The sequence below is a fragment of the Culex pipiens genome, chromosome 3, assembly GCF_016801865.2.
Source record: "Culex pipiens pallens isolate TS chromosome 3, TS_CPP_V2, whole genome shotgun sequence".
In the NCBI taxonomy this organism is placed as follows: domain Eukaryota; kingdom Metazoa; phylum Arthropoda; class Insecta; order Diptera; family Culicidae; genus Culex; species Culex pipiens.
Genome location: NC_068939.1, coordinates 43,087,055 through 43,106,598, shown reverse-complemented (window position 1 = coordinate 43,106,598; position 19,544 = coordinate 43,087,055). Strand labels below are relative to the sequence as shown.

The following is a 19,544-nucleotide window of genomic DNA, read 5'->3' as shown; positions in this document are numbered from 1 at the left end:
CCGCCGGCATCCGAACCGGTCCACGATTCACAAGTCAACCTATGTGGAATCGGAAAGGGCATAAAATTTCCGATCTTTTGATACCCATACATCTAGGTTTTCTTTAAAACCTACGTTTTTAAATACCTGGGCAAAAAGTAAGTTTGATCCACGAGAACAAAAATTACGAAATTCCATACATTTTTGGCAGGTTGCTCAAACGAAACCATAACAACGTTTTTGCTTAGGTATTTAAAAACGTGGGTTTTATAGAAAACCTGGATGTATGGGTATCAAAAGATCGGAAATTTTATGCCCTTTCCGATTCCACATAGGTTGACTTGTGAATTGAGGACCGGTTCAGATGCTGGCGGATTTTCCGACGACGTAATTCCGGGTTGGTACGAAATTCCAACGAAAAATCTATTCTATCGATACAAATACCCCCAAAACGGTGTTATACCCACTCCAAAATGTTTATTTAGCAATTCTATGGTAATATATTGACATTTATTTGAATTAAATGTTTGCAAAATTAAGTTTAGATAAGTTTTATATAGAATTTCCAGAGTTATATAAACTTTTATACTAAGTAGTTAGTAAACTTTATATTCAATCCAAATTCTTTTTTTAATCAGTCAAGGATGCCTATTTGGAGTTGGGAGACTGGATTTATGGTGATTTGTCAACAAATAACATTATTTATGTTAATTTTTCGAAAGGTGTACAAACTTTTTTTGCACCTTTTTTATTTTCGTAATAGTATTTGTTATATAACTTTTTATAGAAATCATCTTTTCATGAGCTTTTTGTAGCAAAATGTTTGGCATGAGTTTCTGAACAAAACGTAGTACTAGGTTCCTGTCAAACTTTAAATTTTTTACATGTTTCATCACAAAATGTGCATAGTGCCCAAGGGGTGTAAATACTTTTTTTACATACTGTATAATAAAAAAATGTTAACAGTACTCGGGCATGTACGTGTGTCAACCTGCTTCTTACTAAAATCTCTTTGACCAGTTGTCGCTAGAGCGTCCAATTTCCCGTCCCGGGAAAAAAATCCCGGGGATTCCCGGGATTTCCCGGAAAAAAATAAATTTAAAAACAATTATGGTTGCGGAACTTTTCAACAAAACAAATAAATATCATTTTTTTTAAATTAATAAATGAAAGACAGATTATAAAATAGAAAATTAATATTTTTTCTTGGAGTTGTTTAAGTTTTACAAGCAGTCAAGCCATACATCGATCCTCACAGTCACATTTACCATTAAAATGACTGCCCTGTACAATTTTGATGCTACATATTAATCTGAAGCAGAATCAGAATAATTTTCAATAAATTTTGAATTTGGCTTCATCCATAAAGTACGTCACGCCAAAATCAGCCAAAATTAACCCCCCCCTCCCCCCCTTTGTCACGCTTTTCCTATAATTATAACATGCAATGTCACACTTGCTCAGACCCCCCCCCCCTCCCCTCCTAGAGCGTGACATACTTCATGGATGGACGCTCTAGTTGTCGCACTTGCAGCAATTTTCAGGGTGTGTCAAGATAGCACGATCAAATCAAATTTTATATGAAGAGTGACGACAATTCACCAAGATTTTCCGTTTTTTGTTGAATATTCTGGATCTGTGAAGGTCAAGACGTGTGGCATTGAGAGCTGCACAAAATGGCGTTCTAAACTCAATTGGCAAAAAAACGCACCTGCGACAAGATAGCACGATCACGATTCAATTATTCAAAACTGGCTTAAAAGCCTCTTAAGTGGCTGCATACATGTAAATCGACAAAAAAAAAAGTCAGAGGTTGGAGTGAGCACACACTTACTTTTATTTAAAATCTGTTTTCAGGGCATTAAAATATACATTTTCATCTATTATCAAAACAATTTTGAAGACATTTGGTTGAGATCTGGGTGCAGAATAGTCGTCGGCAAAACGGCCTCAATTTAGAACTGTCAAAGCGGAACCAATTTACTGTTCGCAAAAGGATAGCAAGGAGTGGCAAGTATTGTGTTCGATCTGTAATTTATTTTGAGGAATAAAAAAAGTCGATGGAGTCGAGCTTTTGAGGTATTCAAAGTCAACATATTTTAGGAAGATGGTTGAAATAAAGATTGGCATAATTCGTCGCTAACATTTCAATAAGCGCTATGTTTCACGCAACTCCTATGTTAATGACGTGTTTTGAAATGTAATCGACGAATTATCAATAACTATGAATGGCATCTGCCAAATACATAATCTTGGAACTTCTATTCGGTTGCTCTTTTGATATACAAAATTCCACCCAATTCTGACATAATTTTTCATCTTGTGGAAAACAAAAAGGCCGTTTTTGGCCTAAACGATGGGCGGTCTATACAAACAAAAAAGTGCAAAGCACTTAATTTTTCAGCGAAAACTTTTACACTAACAGATCCAAAACGTTTCAAAACAATTCACTTCAGTAGCAAAAAAATATGTCACGCTTGGGCTTGAACATAGCCTTCTACTTTGTTTATATTTACAGCTGTAGTGCAGTTGTATTAGTGGGGAGCAATGGGGAGCTTTCGAAAATCACGTTACGCATTCTGTCTATTCAGCACCCAGGTTGAGATATGGCTATTTGAAGTTAGCAGTTTCAAAAAACGGGTGCCAGGATATCTTAACACTGCCTTGACCAAATCGGCTCAAAATTTTGGCGAAGACTCGTTAAATCGATCGTGTGCATGACGAAGGCCGATTTTCAAAAAACTTATTTAGAAAAAGATAATTTTTTTTTTGTGTTTTTCATATAAAAAAAGTCAGTTTTTGATTTTTGTATTTTTTAAAAATGAAAAATTTTCAGGAGCGATTGAAAATCATCTTTTTAGTGGATTTAATAAATTTTCTGTTGTATGAAATTTTGTGATTTTCTACATGTTTGTAACCCCTTAATTTTCGAAACCCAATTTATTATTTCTTTCAATTTATTTGACACTGTAAACAATTGGCATTACATGGTGTTCAAAACCTCCACACAAGTGCGCATCAAATTGTTCAATGCCAATGTCAGACTTTTTCCACACTAGACAAACCGTGACACAAACATCGATTTCTTCACCTCATCGGCGTACAGGATGTAAAACTGGATGTAGATGACCAAATAGGTTGTGATGGCCCCAATCATCTGTAACGCAATAACGACATGTTACACAATGCAGACCTAAACGAAAAAAAAAAACGCTGGAGTACGCTTACCCCACACAGCATGTTGCAGTCGATGAAGAAAAATCCCATCGCTGAGAACTTGAACATCTTGTTGGACATTTGGAACGGTGTCGTAATCTTGAGGATTTCCTGTTGAGATGAGGGAGTTTAAGGTCAGACAGTGGGCAACTAGAGAAGTAGGGTTTCAAACCTCCGAATTCATGTGACGGGATCCGCGAAGCTGAAGGTCGGACACGAGATCGTTGGCGACTTTGGATTTGTTGGAAATGTTTTCGCAGAGCAGTACGATGGTTAGCAGGACGGTTAGGTTCATGGCGATCGTGTTGAAGCAAACGAGCAGGGACCAGATGGTGAAGCCGTTCTTGCCGGTGAACCAGTACAGTATGGTGTAGCTGTAGTAGAGTTGGATGGTGGTGACGATGAAGATGGACGTGAAGGTCAGCAGAAAGAGAATTCCAAAGTGTTTGTCTAGGAGTTTGCACAGCTCGTACAGGTCGTTGTAGCGGTACAGGATCTTGGGCAGTCGGTAGCACTTGTTGAGACTGAGGTCGTACAGTTCTACGATGTGGATGTTGTTTTTGATGGTTCGAGTGTACCCGGTAGAGGCCCGGATTTTGTTGCAGGGTTTCTTCAGGTCCGCTAGTGGGTTTTGCTCGAGAAGCAGCAGTTCGTTGAGAATGCGAAAGCGGGAACTGATGTAGAGTAGAAGCAGGATGGCTTGCGTTACGGCGAGGACGTTGACCAAGTTTGGGAAAATGGTGATAAGCCAGTACTCGAAGGTGATGTGACCGCTGAAGACCGTTACGTAACAGTCGAAGGTGGTCATGGCCAAGAGCAGAATGAATACACCGGTGATAATGCCGATGTTCCAACGAATGTGCGTGGAATAGTTGGGATAGATCGAGTCCTTGTTGAGCTCGTCTTCGAACTTGTTCAGCGCACGGATGATTTCGGCAAAGCCGTTCAGCTTGAACATCGGATTGACGAGCAGGGTTGTGAGCATGATGGCATTACTGATCAGTTGAAAGTAGTTGGAGATGCGCGAGATACGATCGTTCACGTAGGTCCGGGTGACGATCGAAATGATCATGGAAATCCAGTACAGTGCAACGAAAGCTCCAATCGCACAGCACAGCGACTTGGACAGCTTGATACGGCTTCCCTTCACTTGGTACGGCATCAGGCCTAGGATGTAGTAGAACTTGGTGTTCATTTGGACGATCCGAGTGATTGACGAGGTGGATGTCTTTTCGTTCATGATGTTCGAGTGATTTGTACCACGCCACGAGAAGATACTGTTTGTGGAAATTTTTACAATTCGAAACTGCTTTTATTGGTGTTTCTATCAGAAGCATATTAATAATTAATCAACAATTTTGCTAATGGCATCGTGAGAATGGTTCAGCTTCGCTGACGCTTTCTTTTCGATAACGGTTAATGCAACCATCGGGAACTGGTTCCATCCTGAATCATTATTGCGTAGGTCAGAGTTTTTTGTTTCTATTTTATGTTGTGTAATCAGACGTACGTTTGGTTCATTCAAATGGCTTCTAATCTGAGAAATTGATACAGAGGAAGCTCCACTTGAGAAGGATGAGTTTCGTTTGAGATTGTTTATATGGTGAAAGTGATTAAATTTTGAAACGACGCTTCTAGACATTCTTTATTAGACGAAAATTTTCTGCGCTTATCACTAGAGCCACAGAAATGTTTTTGAATGTCTGCTCAGAAACAACTTTTTCAGAGCAGGAAGCTAACCAGTAGTATTCTGACCTTGCTATGCGATAATTATGAGTTTCGACAAAAAACTTATTTTTTTACTGACAGATTAAACCTTCTTAGGAGCATCATAAAGTCCTTATCGCGCTATTTTGGACAACTAAGTAAAAACCCCTAATTTTTAATTGCCGGCTTATCTGCAGTGAAAGTGGACGCTGTGCTCATGAACGTTCGTGAAGCTGTCTCCGAGAACCGACTAGAACACCAAACTCGAAGAAGCCTTACTTTTTCGCCCAGGTCGGCCAAGTGCTTCCAGCCAGAAGTGGTGCGTCCAGTACTATCCGATGCGATGAGCTCTAATCAAACTACGTTAATCGTCACTTATCACCAACACACATCTAGCGACACGTACAGTTTGGTTGATAACCGCAAGAAGCTATTGCACTTTGGCGTGATTGTGCTTGCCTGTCGCATTGGACTTAAAAAAACTGATTTTTTAGTTTTGGCTAACATGAAAACAATGACGAAGGTAGATTAAACCCAAATTTAGCTTGAAATGGATCAGAAGTTACAAAAAACTTCAAAATTCGTAGATACCAAGCCTGGAGTTTTTTTTTTAAATGTCCAATAAACCAAATTTCCAGTTTTGCTTTATGATTGTTTTTGCACCCGCCTTCAGTCATGCGTTTTAAAAAACACCCAAAAAGCAACAACTGAAAGTTTGGTTTATTGGACCTTATAAAAAAAAACTCTAGAAGTGGACACTCGTGGTGGTGGTTCCAAAGACATAACTTTAATCAGTACAAAATTGGTAATTGGGCTCCTAAACTGACATGCGACTACAAAACATAACCATGACGAGTTCTGGGATGGATGACCTACTGGCGGCAGCGGCACGTTGTTTTGAAACTATTGCAAACTGGGATTTAACTTTTGTTTAGACTGGTTTGTAATCAAATGAAACCCGTCAGGGTGGAATCTTATTTTTTAACACCTTAACTTCCAAGTTCGAAAAAAAGCTTATTAAATTAGATCTTTAATTACTTAAAGATAAGAGTTTTAAGATTAGCGATAAAATTAATTGAGTGCGTTTTTTATAACTTTGTCAAAATTTCATTTATTTTTTCAAATGAATTCATTTATCATGTAATTTTATACAAATTCTAAAAAAGATGCCACTTCCTATAGAAAATTATTGCAGATTTCCAAATTTGTGCACCATGTTCTGAACTGTAACTCACCCACCGACCACAATGCTGAGCATGGCTTTTTCTGTTGTTGCCGAATGAGCAAGAACCGAGGTAGCTAGAAGCTTGACTTGAGTTGGGGACAGCTCAAAAAGAAATGAAATCGAAGCGTCCCTTAACCTTTTAGCGATACTGTTTTTAAAAAGGTTTTTTTTTTGTTGAAATAAATTTTTATTGATTGATTTTTAGATATGTTAGTATTTTTGAATTATTTTATTCCGAAAACAAATTTTGTTTCTATAAGCATGAGCAAATATCAATAATCAAACTTCGGCAGCGCAAGGGTCAAACGCTGCTTTCTATAATACGTTCGTCCTCCGCTCCAGGATGGTCAGTCTGTCGGCAGTCGTCACGGGGAAAGCATCAGATAAGCCTTCGAGGCGGGAAATACTTTTGGCGGGAAGTCCGTGTAGTGCAGTGTCTCTAGTAGTACCAGGATCGTAGGTGTTCAAGTGAAAGGATTAGCGATGTCTACCAAGCAGTATCCGAGAACAAACACCAATGGATTACCGGCGGAAAATTTGAACGTGGCTGTCGTTGGGGGAGGACTGGTGAGTCCTGTTGGTTGTCTACGACTGGGATAGCCCCGAGCACTTGAGTCGTGCGAGATGAGCTGTATGTGCTGTTATTTTAAGTGATGGATTAACGGTGGAATTCAGAGTTGCGTTGTGATGTGATGATTTCAGCAGAACGATAAAAGGAAATAGTGAATCGATTTTTGAAAAAGAATTTAATGTGAAGAGTGACAGAAGCGTTACGTGCAATCATTGATAAATTATATTTTTTTAAACGTTTTCGTGAAAAATATTTCCAGTGCAAATCATGGCAAATTTATGAAATAATTGCATTATTTTATATTTTTTTTTTGTTTATCTCAAAACAGAATACATCAATTCAAAACTAGTTTTGTTTTTGCGCAATTCTTGTAAATTTTAAAGAAAAATATTTAGGTAAACAAATTATTCGATGTTTTGTTTTCTACATTAAAATCAAGAATAAAAATAAAATTATCGGCGAAAATTCAAATTTCCTTTGATAATACTTCTAGAATCGATTTAAAACAGTTTAGTGTACATTGTCAAAGATTTATCTATACATTTTAGATCAAATTAGGCTTTTAAGTCTTTTAACATTTTTTTTTAAATTTTCGACCGTAATTCGGAAAAATGACGTTATACATAAGGAAAAAAAAGTTCATAAATTCATTGATATTTGCGAAAAATAAAATTTTTGCGGTGCAAACACAAACATTTTTAAACAAACCCAATCATGCTAAAAATGATTCTCAATGCAGAAAAATGGATTTTAAATTGTTTTCAGTTGATTACACTTCTATTTTCATGGAAATTTTGAAGTTTTTTGGAAAAATATTTTTTTTTGTTGGAATTTTTCCGACCAATTTTGAAAGAAGGGGGGGGGGGGGGGCGAAATCAGCTTTGAAAAATATTTGCAACGGCTTTAAAGTTTTTTCGCAAATCTTCATTTCTTTTTATTTTTTATGATTGAACAGTTTAATGTTATGCTTGAATATATTTTGCATCATTAGTATTTCAAATTTTTAATTTTCGTGAATTTTTTATGTTTGAACTACTCAAAAAATCATTTTTTACGCAAAAGTTTAAAATGGTGCCAATTCAGGAACAGGAGTTATTTTTGATATCATGAGTAGGCTTAGTGATTTTTCACGTTCGAAAATTGGAAATTTCACGGGGACCTTAATTTCAAAACACCAAATTTCACGCAAATTTCGCGGAACGTGAAAAATGTTAATATAACTTTTAAAATCTTATGTTTAAATCACAGAAACTACTTTTTATGCTTCACTATATATTATTCTTCAATAAACTAAAAAAAATCTTTAATAAATTTGAACGTGACACAAAAAAATCCCCTTATTTTCAAAAAAGATTCCACCTAGTTTATGGATGGGCTCTATATAAATATTGAAATAAAATGTAGGGCATGCGCATTCTCATTTTTTGAACTACTTTTTTTAAATATTCGACTTATATAGTTAAAAAGTTTTCGCCGATTTGCTTCTTTTTTGATTTGCATCAAAGCAACATTTAACACTCTTGTCCAACAAAAATAAGTGAAATAATTAATTGATTTTTTTGCGACATTTAGCACATTAACATTTTTTAAGGTTTTCATCTCCCTTTTCAAAAAAATAAATTTAAATCAAAAAGCAAAAACAATTAATTTGTAATGAAATCGAAGTTTTTATTAAAAAAAGAAAACAAAAAAAAAGTAGAATTTTTTAAACTTTTACGGAAATTGTTCACCCAAATAATCAAATATCGTTAACATTATTAAACATTACAGAAATAATCTGTAAGGTTTTAAAAAGTTGATTTCAAAGCTTTTATTTTACAAAGCTTGATCCTTTTTATTTTTTTTGAAACTATACCTTTAAATAAAAAAGCAGTACAATTTTTATTACAGCGAATGGAAGTATTACTCTGCCCACCATCGAAAAAACGGCTAATATCCACTTTTGGCAAAAACGAGATATTAGCATCAGGTGATAGAGGATGTTCCAACGCATCTTCTGACCCTTGAATTTCACTGAAATAGTGTATAGATTTGGCTGCCGATGCGAAAAACCAAACGGCTAATATGCCACTCTTATGGGAAATTGCCTTGACGGAGATTTAGTGACAAACACTTAAACGCGTTTTTCTCGGAATACTTGATTTGGCATAATAGCCGGATTTTCAATTATGGGCAGTACTGAACATAGTAGCACAGACAACAGACGTTTGGGCTCGATTCTTCCCTTGTGTAAATCATTGCTACAGATTTTTTAGTTGTGGCAATCCGTTTGTGGCGCTGCAGTCGCTTTTCCCTGACACATTGCCCGCTGTCAAAATATCGCTTTCCGCCTACTATCATTTTTCATTTTGTTGGTTTTCAACGTTTGTAATCGTTTGTTCTGGATGAAAAGTTGATTTCAGCCTAGATTTCAGCCGATTTCAGTAAAATCACTCGCTAGAAATCCAGTGGGGGAATCTGACGCGCTGGGGAGAGGCCTTTGGTATGGCGGCGAGGGTTCGCTGGAAGTGGTGGCACATGAAGGTGGGGTGGGTTTCGAGGGCGTTGAAGAGGTTGATGTCTTGGAGGTGAGCGTTGAAATGATCGTGGTAGCTGGTTTGTCGGTTCCAGAGATAATCTTCGGAATGCGGTCGTTTGGGGCCAAAGCGTTTACGGGGTTGGCCGTGATAGTAGCTCTTGTTCCGGATTGTTTCGTTTCTGGTTCCGGATCTATTATCCTCCAAGAAACGCTTGCTCATCCTCCCGATTTCCACCGGGTCTCCTACTCTTTTTCGCTCACCTCTATTGGTTTTGTTTATCAACACAACCAGCAAGAATTTGACAGCCTCAAGCGCGGCCTTGGTTGCTGTGTTTAAAAAAGCATCAGACTAGACTATTTTTTTAATATCGATAATTAAATGAAAAAAAAACATCCACGTGCTTGTAAATCGTGTTAATTAATAATTAAAGTAGATTTACTATAGCATTTAAACATAATCTTCAACTTTTTATTATTTTTTTTCGAAAAATTGAAATAATATATTTTTTTATATTTCTGGGTGATGCATTTTCAAACACACCTTCTCAGAAAACCATCATGGCTGCTTTAGAGAGTGGCAATAGGCTAATAGATGGCGCTAGTAGATTAGTGTGATTGGCAGCCATGTTTTTACACACGATTTTTAAATTATTTTGTTCTAGCCGCTACGTCTGTTGTCTGTGATAGTAGTTTTAACAATTCATCTAATGGTTCATATTAAGCTTTTGAATTGTAAACTAATAAAATTAATTTTAAAAGTCTGTATGGATGAAATATTAAGTATGTTGTTATCTTAAAAAAAATATTTAAGAAAATTGATAAATTTCACGCCGTCCACGAAATCGTCAATAATCACTTACCCTATGCTAGAAATTAAAAAAGGGTATTCACTTAATTCTACAGTTGTTGATATGATTATCTTTTTTCCTATTTGAATTTGATAAATAATTTTGATAAAAATCGTTACAGTTTCACACAAACATAAAATTTCACGGGATTTCACGGAAAAATCCAAATTTCACGGATTTCACGCTGTCCGCGAAATCGTGAAATTTCATTTACCCTAATCATGAGGATTAGGGCGTCAAATTTTTACGGGTTTTGGATTTTCCAGGAAACGGGAAACACATTTTTGGAATTCCTGAAATTTTTGGATTCCCAGGAAATTTTGAAAATAGTTATAAAATCTATGTTTTTATTTATTATTTGTTTTTCAAGCATAAAATCGTAAAATCTAGATTAAAACCTTAATAATAGTAATTGGTGGTAATCTACACTTGAATCTAAACAAGGACGGCAGTTGAGCAATTCTCTACGAAATCGGTCTTTTTTTTAGAATTTTAATTTTTGTATTTTTTAATCCGACTGAAACTTTTTTGGTGCCTTCGGTTTGCCCAAAGAAGCCATTTTGCATCATTAGTTTGTCCATATAATTTTCCATACAAATTTGGCAGCTGTCCATACAAAAATGATGTATGAAAATTCAAAAATATGTATCTTTTGAAGGAATTTTTTGATCGATTTGGTGTCTTCGGCAAAGTTGTAGGTATGGATATGGACTACACTAAAAATAATGATACATGGTAAAAAAAATTGATGATTTTTTTATAACTTTTTGTCACTAAAACTTGATTTGCAATAAAACACTATTTTTATTTTTTTATTTTTTTATATGTTTTAGAGGACTAAAATGCCAACTTTTCAGAAATTTCCAGGTTGTGCAAAAAATCTTTGACCGAGTTATGATTTTTTTTAATCAATACTGATTTTTTCAAAAAATCGAAATGTTGGTCGAACCAAAAAAATTTCAATCGGATTAAAAAATACAAAAATTAAAATTCTAAAAAAAGACCGATTTCGTAGAGAATTGCTCTATACAAAAAATTGGCTTGGGACGATCCACAAACCACGTGGACACTTTTTTTTTGGAAATCTCAACCCACCTCCCTCTCGTGGACAATTGTCCATACAAAAAAATGGTATGGAGCGTGGACAATTGCCATTGAGTTTTCTAAAATCACAAAAACACACAACACAATCACATCTGAACCAATCCACCTGACAGTTAGCAATTAGACGTTGTACAGTACAAAGTGACCCAGCAGTTGAATGTTGTTTTACAACAATTTATTTGGACAAACATGTTAGTATTTCACAATAGTTTACAAAACAATATTAAATTAATTCTTTAAACAGTGATGTTCAGCAAACGTAAAGGACAGTTTAACAATAGGACTAAAACATTTTTGACAAGAAACAGACAACTAGTAAGTACACAAAACACAACCAAACACACACAAATTGTAAAAGCTTGACATTTTTAGTAAACCTCCTGAAGAAGGCCTCAAAATAAAGGCCGAAACGTCGGTGAAGTAGAGAAAATCTGTTTTTCTTTTTCGACAAGACTGCTCGCCAAAACCAGAAAGATCATTCTACTTTTTTTCAAAACGTATTAATTGTTACATACTAAAATAAATTAAATCCACTCAGGTTGGCTCCCTGCTGGCACTGCATCTTGGCAAAAAGGGCCATGAGGTGGACCTGTTCGAGTACAGAGAAGGTACGGTAACATAAAAATCGCCATCGGTAGCCACTAGTCGTTCAGTCCGACTGTCAAAGTCAATTACGAGAAATGTGTTCATTTGCGTTTACTTGTCGTCAGACATCCGCACCGCCGAGCTGGTCGTCGGCAGGAGCATCAACCTGGCGCTGTCGGCACGAGGCCGCAAGGCGCTGGCCGAGGTGGGCCTCGAGGAGGCCCTGCTGAGCCACGGCATTCCGATGCGGGGCCGCATGTTACACGATCTCAAAGGGAACTGCAAAGTTGTGCCGTACGATGCCAACACGAACCAGTGCATCTACTCGGTCGGCCGTAAGCATCTGAACGAGGTTCTGCTGAACGGTGAGTAGCGTTGTTGGAAATTCGAAACCTATCGGTTACCGGCTGGTGGTTCCGTGAAGTTACGTGAGGTTTGTTCTGGCCGGAATGGTGCGTGTGTACGGCTTCCCACGTGGGTTAAGCCTGGCCGGCTGGTCTGCCGGCAAGTCGGGCAACATTGTTGTGGGAGCTGCGATGCTTCACTGAGGACGTTTTTGTGTTTCTTTTTTTCAGCCGCCGAAAAGTACCCCAACATTCACCTTCACTTCAACCACAAGCTGCAGCAGGCCAATTTGGACGAGGGAAGCCTACGATTTGTCGAGTGAGTTTTCGCGATGATAAGACAACATTTGTAAATAGGTTGAGGGATTTTGCATGAATTTCTCATGAGGACTTTTCCAAGAAAGAATTTAAGTCAAATTGACAAAAATATTTTCTGGTCTCAACCTGAAATATAATCAAATTCAATTCTTGGAAATGTTCATTATGATTTTTAAAAAATCGAATGCTACATCTGTTCCCCTTCTAACAGTCCCCTGACCAAAGAAACCACGGAAAAACAGGCCGATCTGATCGTGGGCTGCGACGGAGCGTACAGTGCGGTCCGCAAGGAGGTCATCAAACGTCCGGGGTACGACTTCAGCCAGACGTACATCGAGCACGGCTACCTGGAGCTGTGCATTCCACCGACCAAGGATGGACAGTTTGCGATGCCCCACAACTACCTGCACATCTGGCCCCGCGGCAAGTTCATGATGATCGCCCTGCCCAACCAGGACCGCACCTGGACCGTGACGCTGTTCATGCCGTTCACCAACTTTTACAGTATTAAGTGCGAGTCGGACCTGCTGGCGTTCTTCCGGCAGCACTTCCCGGACGCGATCGACCTGATTGGGCGCGAACGGTTGATCAAGGATTTCTTCAAGATCGCCCCCCAGACGCTGGTCATGATCAAGTGCAAACCGTACAATGTGGGAGGGAAGGCACTGATCATCGGGGATGCGGCACACGCCATGGTTCCGTTCTACGGGCAGGGCATGAACGCTGGCTTCGAGGATTGTACCGTGCTGTCACAGCTGTTCAACAAGCACGGATCGGACGTTGATCAGATCCTGAAGGAGTTTAGCGAAACTCGGTGGGAGGACGCCCACGCGATCTGCGATTTGGCCATGTACAACTACATCGAGGTAGGAAGACTCGTCCAGATCAACCACATCAAATTGCTGATAAAACTTATTTTTTTCTCTAAAAGATGCGCGACCTCGTAACGAAGCGATCGTACCTGCTGCGCAAGAAGCTGGACGAGCTGCTGTTCTGGCTGATGCCCAATACGTGGGTGCCGCTGTACAACTCCGTTTCCTTCTCCCACATGCGCTACAGCAAGTGTATAGCGAACCGAAAGTGGCAGGATAAGGTGAGAGTCGAGTCTGTTTTTGGCGGCTTAAATTGTATGTTTTTTTTTGCTCTAAAAAATTAAGTTTTTTTTTGTGATGAACCAGAGTCGATGGTCCATAGCTATCAGCTCAGGTTGATAATGCGGTTCTTCTTCGGCTCTGTTTTTCAATTCTAACAAATTGCTGGGCCTGTGATTAACTATTTCACAACATTTGAAATGTCTAACAAGAAAGACAGGAAGTATCAGGCAGCATAATCGTGTTTAGTGTTTGACTGTATGCGAAAAATCTTACGCAATTTTCGTAAATGTTGCGCAATTTTGTATACTTGTTTTGTTTGTCTTCAGGATCGGGAAAGAATCAACGTTTTCCTTAAAACTGCGATAACTTAAAAAAAATGGGTACCAAAAGTTGCGAATTTCAATACAAAAAAAATTTAAACCCAAAAATGTGTAGGTCAACGCCTTGACCGCCGTTTCAGTGATATATCCGAAAAAATCATATTTCAGAATCCTCTAAGGCCATTGTAAATATTTTTCAAAGTTTATGGTGCCCCCCCAACCGGTCAAAAAATCGGGGGGCAAAAAAAAATTTTATAACTTCCAAACTTCAATGGAAACAGAAGTCTTATCAACTGAAAACAAATTGAAATGCATTTTTCCTGCGTTTAAAATTATATTTAGAATGTCTGTTATCGATCAAAACTATTTTGATTTTTTGTTAAATTCCGTTGCACAGTACCGTGATGTAGGGGTAAGCGTGGTTGTCTCTCACCTAGTCGGCTTGGGTTCGATCCCAGACGGTCCCGGTGGCATTTTTCGAGACAAGATTTGTCTGACCACGCCTTCCGTCGGACGGGGAAGTAAATTTTGGCCCCGGTCTAACCTAAAGGGTTAGGTCGATAGCTCAGTCTAGGTGTAGGAGTCGTCTCCCTGGGTCCTGCCTCGATGGAGTCGCTGGTAGGCAGTTGGCAATCCAAAGGTCGTCAGTTCGAATCCCGGGGTGGATGGAAGCTAAGGTGTAAAAAGAGGTTAGCAATTGCCTCAACAATCAAGCCTTCAGACACCTTGTTTTGAGTAGGAATCTCGCAATCGAGAACGCCAAGGTAATGCTGTAGGGCGAATATTTTGATTTGATTTGATTTGAAAAAGTTCGTCAATACACAGATATTTTGAAAACAAATGATTGCAATACAACACGTGTAAAAAGCATTTTAAAACGCTTTTTTCATTAAATTTTTTTTAGCTGAAATTAATTTTTTTTAGCTAACATAAATGTGTCAAACAATCAAGTGCAAATCGTCATTTTTATGTAAAATTGTCTGATCTTTACGATAAAAATATTTTCAGATTTTTAAAATCTGACCTAACACTTGAAAACGGCCTAAAATGCTTTTATAGCGAAATTGGGGTTAAATGGACCATAGATGATTTTTGAGGAGCAAGTGGTTATTTTTACTGGATTCCTGGGACATTTTCACATAAGTTAAGTGCATTTTGGATGGCCGCATAAAGCCTCCGCTCTAAATACAGACCGATTTTCAAAAAAAAAAAATGCTAAAAGATGGGGAATTGGGGCAAATGGACTCTTTGCCGTTTCGTGCGGTGGATGAAACCATCACCAATCGATTCCCCGGATTTTTTTACATAAGAAACACTATTTTTCATACCAGGGAATCAGCCGCGTTCAATTAAGTCCGATTTTGGGTTTCATTTCGCCCACTGTGCAACGCAACAAACAGCACCTCGATTCGATGCTCCGTATTGAACTGATTCGCGTTCAAACAAAACCGTCGAAATTTTTTTATATAGAGGAGTTCATATATTCCAAAATGAGTGAGTTTTAACTTTTAAAGTGCTATAGTTGTACACGCATAGAAATCCTGTAAGCTAATCCGGTAACCAAACACGTGGGTGCTGCTGTCATGATATGCTATGCTATCCCTGATCAGACGGAAATAACTTGGGAAGGTCAGTTTTTGATATTGTGAGAAGATCGAAATATGTTATTGGGATGATCGGATTAGTTGTTAAAATAACAAAAATCAATAACAAAGATTTGTTCGAAGAATAACTTAAACTGTTATTATGTTGTTATTGCAATAACAAACCAATAACACAGAAGGAATCATGAAGGAATACCAAGATTTGTTATTTTGTGCGGAGAGGTGGAGCAGCATAATAACAAAAAATGTTATTGAACTGGTTTGTTATTGTTTTGTTTTATTTGTAATTTGCAAATAAACCTGCAGTTGCCATAACTCCTCTGTACTAGTCAGGGCTGCAGAGTCGGGTACCTCCAAGCGACTTTGAATCCGTACTTTGAAGACAACTCCGACTCTGGATGCAGGATATGACGTCAACGACGACTTCAGCTCATCAAAAATACCCGACTTCACAGTTTCCGATTCCAAGTAAAAGTTGCTGAAAATTTGCTGAATCCGATGCCGTCTCCGAGGTCTCACTCCAGCTCGAACTTCAACGTCAGCTCCGACTTCCTGGCTCTGTGAAAATAATAACAGTTTTTGTTATTCACACTTCAAAAATTCAATAAATAAATCAATTCCGTTAGGGAATATAACAAAATTAAAAAAAAAATGACTCTCAAAAGTTAATTTTATCGGATTAATTTCAGCTTGAAACCCTATTTCATGGTGAAATCAATGACCCCGATGAAATTGGTCAAAATAATCCCATAGTTCTAACCATTTCAACTTTTTAGAATAATTTAAGCTTAAGGACCCCATTTCATGGCTAAAATAATGACCCCGACGAAATTGATCAAAATAATCCCATAGTTCTAACCATTTTAAACAAAGTCCTTTAGGGGGTATATCAAATAATTAAAAAAGTCAACTTTCAAAATTTCAACTTTTCAGAATAGTTTAAGCTTAAGGGCCCAATTTCATGGCCAAAATAATGACCCCGACGAAATTGGTCAAAATTATCCCATAGTTCTAACCATTTTAAACAAAGTCCTTTAGGGGGTGTATCAAATAATTAAAAAAGTCAACTTTCAAAATTCAACTTTTTAGAATAGTTTTAGCTTAAGGACCCCATTTCATGGCCAAAATAATGACCCTGACGAAATTGGTCAAAATTATCCCATAGTGTTAACCATTTTAAACTAAGTCCTTTAGAGAGTATATCAAATAATTTAAAAAGTCAACTTTCAAAATTTCAACTTTTCAGAATAATTTTAGCTTAAGGACTCCATTTCATGGCCAAAATAATGATCTCGACGGAATTGGTCAAAATTATCCCATAGTTTTAACCATTTTAAACACAGTCCTTTAGGGGGTATATCAAATAATTAAAAAAGTCAACTTTCAAAATTTCAACTTTTTAGAATAGTTTAAGCTTAAGGACCCCATTTCATGGCCAAAATAATGACCCTGACGAAATTGGTCAAAATTATCCCATAGTTTTAACCATTTTAAACTAAGTCCTTTAGAGAGTATATCAAATAATTTAAAAAGTCAACTTTCAAAATTTCAACTTTTCAGAATAATTTTAGCTTAAGGACCCCATTTTATGGCCAAAATAATGATCTCGACGGAATTGGTCAAAATTATCCCATAGTTCTAACCATTTTAAACAAAGTCCTTTAGGGGGTATATCAAATAATTAAAAAAGTCAACTTTCAAAATTTCAACTTTTTAGAATAGTTTTAGCTTAAGGACCCCATTTCATGGCCAAAGTAATGATCCCGACGAAATTGATCAAAATTATCCCAAAGATCTAAACATATTTAACAAAAAAAAAAAAAAATAACAGATTGTGTTATGGACACTTAGAAACTTTGTGCGATTTATGGTAATTTTATTTCTAAGTCAGTATACCGAACGAATAACAAATTTTGTTATTAGGAGAGTTTTTGAAATGTATAACATTTCCTATTATTAGCGTGTTATTTAACATTTTCAATATAATATCACTTCAATACCAAATTTTGTTATTTTATCAGAAACTGTTATTATTTTTTCTTCTTGAAGTTGAACTTCAGGATTAAATAATAACAATTTTTGTTATTTTAACAGGATTTGTTATTGAAATATTATTAATTTTGTTATTACCGTCTGCCCGGGATGCTATGTGAATTTATGCAAACAGGAGCAGAAATACACAAATTCTTGTTTGTTTTGCTCTCAGAGGTTGTTTCGCAGCTAGCGTAATTCAAATATTTAAATTAAATTTCCAATGGCCTTAAAATAATAATAAAAATTTCGCGATGCGATTATCCGAAAATTGAATTACATAAAAATTATTCTTAGCGCTTGATAAAAGAAGTTTTTCTAAAATGAGAAATAAATTTATTCCAATTTTGAGGATACGTTGTTCATGCACGATCCCTTTTTGCGATCGAGCAATTTAGAGATAAACTTTGTGATTATATTAGTTTGGAAAAAGTCTTTCAGGGGCGCTTTTTCATTTTCTTTATCAACATTTTTTTTCTATTTGTGAATTTATAGGTATTTTACCAAAGAGTATGCCCTTTTTTTTCCTTCTCTTTGATATCACTAAATTAAAAAAAAAAATAAACATAATTATTTAAAAAATAAGCCCGAACTGTTTTAAAACTTAAGTAAAATTTTCAAATGTCTTCATTATTTTTGAAAAGAATTTCAAGATTTTTATGAATTTTGACATAAGGTATATTTCGGATAAAAAAGGTTTGTCCACAAATGATGTAAAGAATTGGTTTGCATTATTCATTTGGACCATTATTTTTTGTATTGTTCTCTAATTCATTTTTATTGAGCTAACTTTTACTAATTTGAACAAATCTTCCTCTTCCAGATTCTAACGCGCGTCCTGTACTGCTCATCCGTGGCAGCCGTTGGTGCCGCCGGAATATTCGCCTACCGGTTCAGCAGCACCGCTCAGTTTGAACAGCTCTCGTCGGCCGTTCTCAAGTGGATCAAGTTCTGAGGTTTAACATTCCCTAACTTAGAGAACTTTTGCTTTATCTTTACTTTACATAATTAACTAAGCTACGCTAAATATCATGCAATATCCGTGTACCAGTGATGTTCAAACGTTTGCGGCGCATTTTTTTTAACTAGTGTGTTGTATTTCTACAGCGGTGACTGTACGTTGCAATTACTATGAGAAATAAATAATCGTGAGTGTAATAGGTGAAGTTATTTGGCGTTTTTCTTTGGGGTGAATGGCGAGGCTGGTGCGTGTTTTTGGTTGTAGTTACTAGTCAACGATTAATTTAACGTTTTCGTGGTTTTCCACGTACGAGCTCTTGTGGGTCTCGAAGAGATCTTCTAGGGCGGTACAGAACTTGGCATGCAGCGCTTCGATTTGTTCCGCACTTGGGGTTTCAACGCGGGCCACCTCGATGGGAGCTCCAACTGAAATGAAAAGATCATGTTTGTAACATTACAGAATTAATACGTTATGACTAAAGCTATACTCACTAACTGTGTTGATCGGCTTGCGTCGCGGAATCAGTCCATAGTTGTACTGGAAGAAGCCACGTCCGATGAACGCAGGCGGGGCGATTCCGGTTTTGGCCTTCATCCACTCCTGGCAGGTTCGCAGCCGGGATCCGGGCGGATTCGACGGTTGATCGAACAGGTCCAGCTCGCCAAAGTTGATGACCGGCACCAGTGCCGTCCCGGTTTGCAGCGCAATCCGGCAGAATCCCTTGCGCCGCTTCAGCACCAGCTGGTAGTTGTTGGGTCGACAGTTGAGCGATTCGGCCGCACCGCCCACGATGATGACGACGGCGTTGGAGGTGTTTCCGTCGGAGTTCAGCTTGTGGTCGGGGTCGTTGGGCGCTTGCAGCAGTTTGACGATGCACTTTTCCGACGAGGAGGCGACGCCCCAGCTGAAGCACAGCTCGCGGAAGAACGGCACGATCAGGTGGATGTCCAGGGTGACGACCCGCGACCGGATGCCAGGGTACTGGTGGCAGAAGCCGGTCCAGTCGGTGGCGAAGCTCAGGAAGCAACCGGTGCTGTGAGAGTGGAGATTTGTGTTGAAATAGTCAATAAATGTAAAATTTACATTAAACATTTTACAAGTTATATTAGCTGAATTTTT

The 19,544-nt window shown here is 37.6% G+C and overlaps 3 protein-coding genes across 3 annotated transcripts in view; 1 reads left to right on the top strand and 2 right to left on the bottom strand.

The window, feature by feature from the left end:
* Positions 1–2,901: 2,901 nt before the first annotated feature.
* LOC120412442 (putative gustatory receptor 2a) lies at positions 2,902–4,459 on the bottom strand. The gene is made up of 3 exons (XM_039572902.2): positions 3,368–4,459; positions 3,208–3,306; positions 2,902–3,136 (listed from the first exon to the last, which is right to left on the bottom strand). The coding sequence occupies exons 1-3, from the start codon at positions 4,433–4,435 to the stop codon at positions 3,035–3,037; spliced, it is 1,269 nt and encodes a 422-aa protein (XP_039428836.1). The 5' UTR covers positions 4,436–4,459; the 3' UTR covers positions 2,902–3,034.
* Positions 4,460–6,481: 2,022 nt separating this feature from the next.
* On the top strand, positions 6,482–18,630 carry LOC120412382 (kynurenine 3-monooxygenase). The gene is made up of 7 exons (XM_039572810.2): positions 6,482–6,694; positions 11,707–11,776; positions 11,879–12,118; positions 12,329–12,416; positions 12,627–13,281; positions 13,347–13,508; positions 18,288–18,630. Exons 1-7 carry the CDS (start codon positions 6,611–6,613, stop codon positions 18,417–18,419), a joined length of 1,431 nt encoding a protein of 476 aa, XP_039428744.1. The 5' UTR covers positions 6,482–6,610; the 3' UTR covers positions 18,420–18,630.
* The window catches only part of LOC120412383 (2-acylglycerol O-acyltransferase 2-like), a 92,718-nt gene continuing 91,388 nt past the window's right edge, over positions 18,215–19,544 (bottom strand). Inside the window, exons 5-6 of the mRNA XM_039572815.2 lie at positions 18,917–19,458; positions 18,215–18,850 (exon numbers count right to left, since the gene is read on the bottom strand). Coding sequence (XP_039428749.1) covers positions 18,693–18,850; positions 18,917–19,458 — 700 coding nt within the window. The 3' untranslated portion in view covers positions 18,215–18,692. The remainder of the gene's footprint in view (positions 18,851–18,916; positions 19,459–19,544) is intronic.

Excerpts from the sequence above, each read along its gene's own strand:
- LOC120412442 (XM_039572902.2), bottom strand. The coding sequence starts at position 4,435 with ATGAACGAAAAGACATCCACCTCGTCAATCACTCGGATCGTCCAAATG. Across the intron at positions 3,307-3,367 it reads CCCGTCACATGAATTCGGAG|GAAATCCTCAAGATTACGAC; the intron begins GTTTGAAACCCT and ends TCATCTCAACAG. Across the intron at positions 3,137-3,207 it reads ACTGCAACATGCTGTGTGGG|ATGATTGGGGCCATCACAAC; the intron begins GTAAGCGTACTC and ends ATTGCGTTACAG.
- LOC120412382 (XM_039572810.2), top strand. The coding sequence starts at position 6,611 with ATGTCTACCAAGCAGTATCCGAGAACAAACACCAATGGATTACCGGCG. Across the intron at positions 12,119-12,328 it reads GAACGAGGTTCTGCTGAACG|CCGCCGAAAAGTACCCCAAC; the intron begins GTGAGTAGCGTT and ends TCTTTTTTTCAG. Across the intron at positions 12,417-12,626 it reads GGAAGCCTACGATTTGTCGA|TCCCCTGACCAAAGAAACCA; the intron begins GTGAGTTTTCGC and ends CCCTTCTAACAG.